The sequence below is a fragment of the Silurus aristotelis genome (assembly GCF_946808225.1).
Source record: "Silurus aristotelis genome assembly, chromosome: 27".
NCBI lineage: Eukaryota > Metazoa > Chordata > Actinopteri > Siluriformes > Siluridae > Silurus > Silurus aristotelis.
In genome coordinates, this window is record NC_139600.1 from 3257309 (window position 1) to 3265791 (window position 8483).

Here is an 8483-nt window from a genome sequence, read left to right on the forward strand (position 1 = left end):
TGCAAAGAAAAAAGAAAGGTTAAAAAAATTGAATTAGGAATAAATATTTAAGTAAGTAAATAATAAATAAATAAATAATAGACTGAAGGCAAATTTAGAACAGCGGCATAAAGAGAGAAATTATGGAAATTAAGGCAATTAAGGAAAATTAAAAAAGAAAAAAAAGATTTACAGCAAAAAAGAGAGAAGAAATAATTAGTGAGAAGAACAAGAGTAAAATAGACATAAAAAGAAAAATGGAAAATCTTGAATTTGCGTGGCTTCTACCATTTTGTAAAAAAAAAAGCAATTGAAAAAAAAAGAAAAAAGATGAACAGAAAGAATGAATAAACGCAATGAATTGAAAAAAGGGGGGAAAACAGAATGAGGAATGAAGGAAAAAAATAAGAGGGGGGAAGAGGTGGTCTAGACTGCCATCTGGTGGCAGGAGAAAGAAACGAAAATGAGTGAAAATGTATTATTACAAGAAAAAAGGTAGAAAAAATCAATAAATTAATAAAATAATAAAATAAACAAAGAAAATTAGAAATAGATAATTAAAAGAATAAATAAACAAATAAATAAAAAAGTGTGCTGTGTGTTTTATAATACATCTATAGGGAAAAGTAAAGGAATATACAATGAAGGAAAAGAAAAAAACCATAAAAAAGAAAGAAAAAAGCAATATACACGATATGGACAAAAGTTTGTGGACACCTGAGCTTATGATTTTGATATGTGCTTCTTTTTGAACACCCTATTCCACATTACATCTCCATTTGCTGTTAGAACCTCCACTCTTCTGGGAAGATGTTTCACTAGATTTTGTGGAGATTCATTTAACCACAAGAGTGTTAAAAAAGTCATGTACTGATGTAGGTGAGGAGGTCTGGGGTGCAGTCAGCAGGAGATCTTCCACTCCAACCCAATGCTTTGTGCACTCTTTCATGCTGGAACAGGTTCAGGGTCTCGGAAGAAGCATCCAAAAACATTTATATACGGTTGTGTGTTTGGGGAGAACCACAGATGGCTGGAAAAGTCAGGTGTCCTAATACATTTGGTCTATATAGTGTTTGGTTCATTTTGATATTAGATATGAAGGTTGCGGCTTCCTCTACTGGAGAAAAAAAGAAAGAAAGAGCAGAAGGACAGAGAGAATGAAAGGAAGGAGGCGATCATCTCCTCACCCCTTGACGAGCTCGACGACGATGAAGTCGTTTCCGTCCCCACTGTTGTACAGGACGAGTCCGTCCGAAGACGTGGTTTTGAACTGGAAGAACAGGTGCATGGAGTAGTAGGCCTGCAGCGTGCTGAGGGACACATAGCTGGAGCGCGACTTGAAGGTCACGGGGTCGGCGATGATGTTCTTGTAGCCGATCATGGCGTTCAGCTCGCAGTAGTCGATGTCGCCGTTCTTGCACAGGTCGATGTAGGCCATGCCGTTGAACACCAGGCTCTGGAGGTGGCCGATGAAGTTGGAGGGCACGGTGGAGAGGTGGCGCTTCTCCGTGATGATCCCTGTCTCGATGTTGTGAAACTCCAGCTGGGTGTGGTCACCTGGGACCTCGCCTTCACACAGCAACACACAGGAACACACAGGAACAGAGCTCTGAGACATGTCTGAGAAATACATCACCATTCCCAACAGCAGAAATAATGCATTTAAATACAGCAAGGAAGGAAGGAAGGAAGGAAGGAAGGAAGGAAGGAAGGAAGGAAGGAAGGAAAACAGACATTGGGTAATAAAAGGAAGGAAGGAAGGAAGGTAGGAAGGAAGGAAGGAAGGAAGGAAGGAAGGAAGGAAGGAAGGAAGGAAGGAAGGAAGGAAGGAAGGAAGGAAGTAAGGAAGGAAGGAAGGAAGGATAAAGGAAGGAAGGAAACATACTTTGGGTAATGGAAGGATGGAAGGAAGGAAGGAAGGAAGGAAGGAAGGAAAACAGACATTGGGTAATAAAAGGAAGGAAGGAAGGAAGGAAGGAAGGAAGGAAGGAAGGAAGGATAAAGGAAGGAAGGAAACATACTTTGGGTAATGGAAGGATGGAAGAAAGGAAGGAAGGAAAACAGACATTGGGTAGTAAAAGGAAGGAAAGAAGGAAGGAAAGAATGAAACACATTGGGTAATAAAAGGAAGGAAGGAAGGAAGGAATGAAAGAATGATAGGAAGGAAGGTAGGAAGGAAGGAAGGAAGGAAGGAAGGAAGGAAGGAAGGAAGGAAGGAAACATTGGGTAATAAAAGGAAGGAAGGAGGAAAGGAAGAATGATAGGATGGAAGGAAGGTAGGAAGGAAGGAAGGAAGGACAGAAGGAAGCCATCACAGCTCAACTCTTATCAACTCAATCCGGAAGCGCCTCATTGAACACGGACGCACCAAGCTGCAAGCAGCTCCGTCTCGTGTATTTTTGCTTTCGGAAGAGTGCTTTTATCCCTGTTTGAGAATTTGAAAGCAGTGCGTGGAGGATATTCCCACCAGAACTACGAACACACAGTACATTAACCACATTATGGGTACGTAATTTCTCTGCTATGGCGAACATCCAGTTCATTCAGTGTGTGAAGTGTGACATGTTTAGTCAGTCTCTCTCAGTTGTTAGCGATAATTTTATCTGTAAGAAGAGTAAGCTAGTTTGCTCTTTGACGGAGAAGATCTTAGCATTAGAGGAGCGCATCCAGAGTCTAGAGAGAAGTAGTGAGTGCGAGAGCAGTCCAGGTTCTGCAGGGGAAAGTCTGGATGCCCTAGGTGAAGTTAATATTCCCCCGACTCCGGCATTAGAGCCCTTGCAGCGGGGCGAATGGGTGACGACTCGGCGGCATATTCGCAAAGCCAAAGCTAACGCTAAGGCTCGCCCACGGGGGCACCATTCCTCTCCGCTTCACGTGTCCAACAGGTTTGCTCTCCTCAGTGAAGCACCCGCTGAGAAACCTGAAAGAGCTCTGGTTTTAGGAGACTCCATTCTGAGGCACGTGAAATTAGCTAGACCTTTAGGGGCACCAGCAGCACAGGTCATGTGTATACCGGGAGCCAGGGCGCCGGACATAGCAGGTCAGCTTAGATTCTTAGGAAAGCATAGGTTCTCTAAGATAGTTTTTTCACACAGGAGCTAATGATATACGCCTTCGACAGTCAGAGGTTACTAAGAGTAATATTATAGAAGTGTGTAAATTAGCGAAGGCAATGTCCGATGCTGTAATATGCTCTGGCCCCATCCCAATACGACGTGGCGATGTAGCCTACAGCAGGTTATGGTCGCTAAACTGCTGGATGTCCGAGTGGTGCTCCAAAAATAATGTGGGCTTCAATAATAATTGGAGCATTTTTGAGGGCAAGGCTGGCCTGTTAGGGCGGGACGGTGTCCATCCCACTCGGGAAGGTGCTGCTCTCATTTCTTGTAATATAGGTCATAGTTTCAGAACAGCACTAGTTAACAAGTGACTGTCTAGAGCCAAGGCCAGGGAGCAGACAGACAGGCTAAACCGACCGTCTGCTAGCTGCACAGAGTCGTTACTCAGGATCCACCAAATTGAGACTGTGTCTGTCCCCCGAGCGAAACCAAAATATAGGAATTCTCAGAAAGTCTGTTTTAGTAACCTGATTAACATAAAATTAAATAGGACTGAACGCACAGCCAGCACCTCTGATCTAAAGATAGGATTGCTGAATATTAGATCTCTCACGTCTAAAGCGCTTAATGTAAACGAAATTATTACCGACCAGGAGTTTAAAATAATGTGTTTGACAGAAACATGGATTAAACCAAATAAATATTTAGCATTAAATGAAGCGAGTCCTCCTGGGTATAGTTACATACACCAACCCCGTCTAAATGGCAGAGGAGGCGGAGTCGCAGCTATTTATAATAATAATCTAAGCGTCACACAAAAGACTAAACACAAATGTAAAACATTTAAAGTTCTTTACACCAGCATAAAATATTCAGTGTCTGAAAGCAGGTCCAGTCAGACAATTCCACTCATTATTATTTATAGACCCCCAGGGCCCTACTCTGATTTTCTCATAGAATTTGCAGATTTTATCACAAATTTAGTTACTTCTCTAGACAAAGCATTAATTGTTGGTGATTTTAACATTCATTTTGATCATCAGGAAGACTCCTTAAGAGCAGCTGTTGTGTCCATTCTAGAGTCAGTTGGAATTAATCAGAATGTTATAGGACCCACTCATAGTGGTGGACACTCTCTCGATTTGTTGTTAACATTTGGATTAAAAATAAAAAACGTAGTCATAATTCCACAGTCTGAAGCTATTTCAGACCATTATCTCATCTCTTTTAAAATTTGCCTCAGTCATTGCATTAATACTTCACCACGTTATCGTGTTAAGCGTACTTTCACGTCAGCTACAGCAGCGCGTTTATTAACAATCTTCCAGAAATTACGATATTAGATAGATCTCCGTCTGACCCTGCAGAGCTCGACTGGGCCACTAAACACCTAGAATCAACATTACGTTATACCCTAGATGATGTAGCTCCCCTTAAGACCAAAATGATCAGGGAGAAAAAATTAGCCCAGTGGTATAATGATCATACACGCACCTTAAAACAGACCACTCGAAAATTAGAACGTAAATGGCGTCAAACAAAATTAACAGTATTTCAAATAGCATGGAAGGGGAGCCTCCTAATTTATAGAAAATCTCTTAGTGCTGCTAGATCAGCATATTTCTCCACCCTCATAGAAAATAACAAGCATAATCCTAGATTTTTATTCAGCATGGTAGCAAAATTAACAGGGAATAAAAGCACTGCACTCACATGCACACCATCATTAAGTACTAATGATTTCATGAACTTTTTTAATAATAAAATTGAAAACATCAGGCAAAAAATCCAGACGGTTAATATAAAGCCAAATTATTTTACAAGTAACCCTGTAGACAGCAGTGTAATTATAACAGACAATCAATTACAAAGTTTTACTCCTATTCACGAGAATGACTTAATTTCATTAATTTCCTCATCAAAATCATCAACCTGCATTCTCGATCCCTTGCCTACAAGTTTCTTTAAACAGATCATTCCAGAGGTAATTGAACCTGTTTTAAAAATAATAAACTCTTCCATTAGCACTGGTTTTGTACCAAAATCCTTCAAACTGGCAGTTATCCACCCCCTAATTAAGAAACCTGACCTTGACCCATGTCAGCTGTCCAACTACAGACCAATATCAAATCTCCCCTTCATAGCCAAAATTTTGGAAAAGGTTGTAGCACAGCAGTTATGCTCACACCTACTTAAGAATAATATTTTTGAAATGTATCAGTCAGGATTTCGGCCTCATCATAGCACAGAGACGGCGCTAGATAAGGTGGTAAATGACCTGTTATTGGCCTCTGATCAGGGTTTTGTCTCCTTACTTGTTTTGCTCGACCTTAGTGCAGCTTTTGACACCATTGATCACACTATACTACTTGCTAGACTTGAGAACGTTGTTGGAATAAAGGGAACGGCTCTCTCTCGGCTCAGGTCTTATTTGACTGATCGCTATCAGTTTGTTGATGTTAATGGTGAGTTCTCCACACTCTCTGAGGTAAAGTTTGGTGTTCCTCAAGGATCTGTCTTAAGCCCTCTGCTTTTCTCTTTATATTTGCTGCCTCTTGGAGAAATTATTCATAAACATGGTATTAGATTTCATTGCTATGCTGATGATACACAGCTATATATTTCAGCAAAGCCAGATGAGAGAGATCAGCTTAACAATGTTGAAAAATGTGTAAAGGACATTAGACAGTGGATGCTCGATAACTTTCTTCTGCTAAACTCAGATAAGACGGAAGTACTTTTACTAGGACCACATGCAGCTAGAAGCAAACTTTCCGATTACCTAACATCTCTGGATGGTGTTTCTGTTTCAGCGTGTACGGCTGTCAAAGACCTTTGTGTGATTATTGACTTGAGTCTTTCCTTTGAGGCTCACGTGAATAATATTACCAGGATTGCCTTCTTTTACCTTAGAAATATTGCTAAAATTAGAAATATGATGTCGTTACAGGATGCAGAAAAACTAGTTCATGCTTTTGTTACTTCTAGATTAGACTACTGTAACGCTTTACTGTCTGGGTGTGCGAGTAGGTGCATAAATAAGCTTCAGTTAGTTCAGAATGCAGCAGCAAGAGTCCTCACTAGATCTAGGAAATATGACCACATCACCCCTGTATTAATCAGTCTACACTGGCTCCCAATCAAATCTCGCATTGATTATAAAATTCTACTACTGACATATAAAGCACTTAATGGTCTCGCACCACCGTATCTGAGTGAACTTCTGTACCAGTATGATCCTCCACGCCTACTTAGATCAAAAGGTGCAGGCTATCTGTTGGTTCCTCCAATAATGAAGATTACAGCAGGGGGCAAATCTTTCTCTTATAAAGCCCCGCAGTTATGGAACAGCCTTCCAACCAGTGTTCGGGACTCAGACACAGTCTCAGTGTTCAAGTCGAGGTTGAAAACATATTTATTCAGTCAAGCCTTTAATCAGTAGATATTTTCTCAGGTAAAGGCTCAGATCTGGAGGGAACATTGATATAGAGTGTTTGGTGAACTGGGATATTTGTATGCTGTCGTCCCCTCACATTCACGTGTTCACTCAGGTTTGTTGATGGTGGTGTGGTGGGCCGTCTCTTATCCCAGAGATCCCTCATGTCTGTGTTGCCTTCTGGTTCTCCCTTTTAGTTATGCTGCTATAGCGAGTCTTGCCGGAGTCCAAACTGCACAGTAACTTTAACTCTCATGCAACAATAGGTACACTTAATAATCCATATCCTTCTCTTCCTGTCACCCTCTTCTCTCTCTCTCTCTCTCTCTCTCTCTCTCTCTCTCGGTCGAGTTAAACATGCTCCTGAGGCTCCAGTGACCACTGTTCCTGCCCCTCTCCCCCCCGTGGATCTTCCCACTTCATCCAGGCCTGCCTGGATTGGACTGTAGTTGATGTCAACAGTCTCCTACACTGACTCAGAAATACACTTCGCTTTTGATCATCATCACTGCACCCCGCAACATTGTATACCAGCCACAAATGGACATTCGGTGTAACCCAGATGAGGATGGGTTCCCTCTTGAGTCTGGTTCCTCTCAAGGTTTCTTCCTTATGCCATCTCGGGGAGTTTTTCCTTGCCACAGTCGCCAGTCGCCACCGGCTTGCTCATCAGGGACAAACTTACTCATAAAGAACATATTCATTTTGAATCACCGCATTATCTGTGTAAAGCTGCTTTGAGACAATGTTCATTGTTAAAAGCGCTATACAAATAAAAATGAATTGAAATTGAATTGAAGGAAGGAAGGAAACATACTTTGTGTAATGGAAGGAAGGAAGGAAGGAAGGAAGGAAGGAAGGAAGGAAGGAAGGAAGGAAGGAAGGAAAACAGACATTGGGTAGTAAAAGGAAGGAAAGAAGGAAGCAAACATACATTGGGTAATAAAAGGAAGGAAGGAAGGAATGAAAGAATGATAGGAAGGAAGGAAGGTAGGAAGGAAGGATGGAAGGAAGGACAGAAGGAAGGAAGGAAACATACATTGGGTAATAAAAGGAAGGAAAGAGGAAAGGAAGGAAGGAAGGAAGTGGGTGAAATGGAATAAATGGAGAGGAATGAACAGAGCGGAGATAAAGGGGTGAGTGTTGGAGAAAGAGACTAAAAATCAAACCGAACAGAAAAATAGACAATAAAAGATTCAGAAAAAATACATGAAATCTGAAGTTTAAATCTAAACTAAACGCAAGTGTGCAGTTTTGAAGCCCGGCAGCGAAACGAACGTCCCTCAGTGCTGTGGATTATTAAAGCTGTATATAAAGAGCGAGAGAATAAAGTGGTAATGAATCTGATCAGATCTGAAAAGAAAGATGTTTTTAATCAACAGGACTCGTTAAAACCACTTCTAATGTAAGAAATCTAACAGCAGAGGAGTAAAGATGAGGATGAGGATGACGATGATGATGATGATGGAGGTAAAAGTGAAGATGAAGGTGAATGAAACCTGTTGAATCATAGAGTGAAAGTTTTACTGTAAGGAATACAAACAATACCCCCCCCCAAAAAAATAAATAAATAAATAAATAAATAAATAAATAAATAAATAAATAAATAAATAAATAAATAAATAAATTTTAAAAAGTATAAAGTATAGGCGAAGATAAAAGTGAAGATGAAGGTAAAATGTAAACATGAAAGTGAAGATTGAGATGAAAATGAAGGTGAAGTTGAGAATGAAGATAAAGGTTGAATGTGAAGGTATAGGTGAAGGTGGAGATAAAGGTGAAGATGAGGATGAAAATAAAGGTTTAAATGTGAAGGTGGAGATAAAAATGAAGGTGAGGATGAGGATGAAGTTGAATGTGAAGGTGAAGGTGAAGTTAAAGGTGAAAGGAAAGATGAAGATGAAGGTGTTTACCTTCTGCAGGCTGTAAGTCGTCCACAGCCAGCTGCATGCTCCTCCCCCTCCTCATGACTCGGACCGTGTGCCACTCGTTATCATTCAGGTTCTGGC

General features: G+C 40.8%; 1 protein-coding gene across 27 annotated transcripts in view; it reads right to left on the minus strand.

Annotated features, from left to right (window-relative positions):
* The window catches only part of LOC310721075 (neurexin-1a-like), a 331556-nt gene that overhangs the window by 170424 nt on the left and 152649 nt on the right, over positions 1 to 8483 (minus strand). For all 27 annotated transcript variants that reach the window (XM_083532317.1, XM_083532316.1, XM_083532314.1 and 24 more), the window contains 2 exons: positions 8388 to 8483; positions 1167 to 1548 (listed from right to left, as the gene is read on the minus strand). The exon at positions 8388 to 8483 is cut by the window's right edge and continues 27 nt beyond it. In XM_083532317.1, the coding sequence (XP_083388443.1) occupies positions 1167 to 1548; positions 8388 to 8483 (478 nt within the window). The remainder of the gene's footprint in view (positions 1 to 1166; positions 1549 to 8387) is intronic.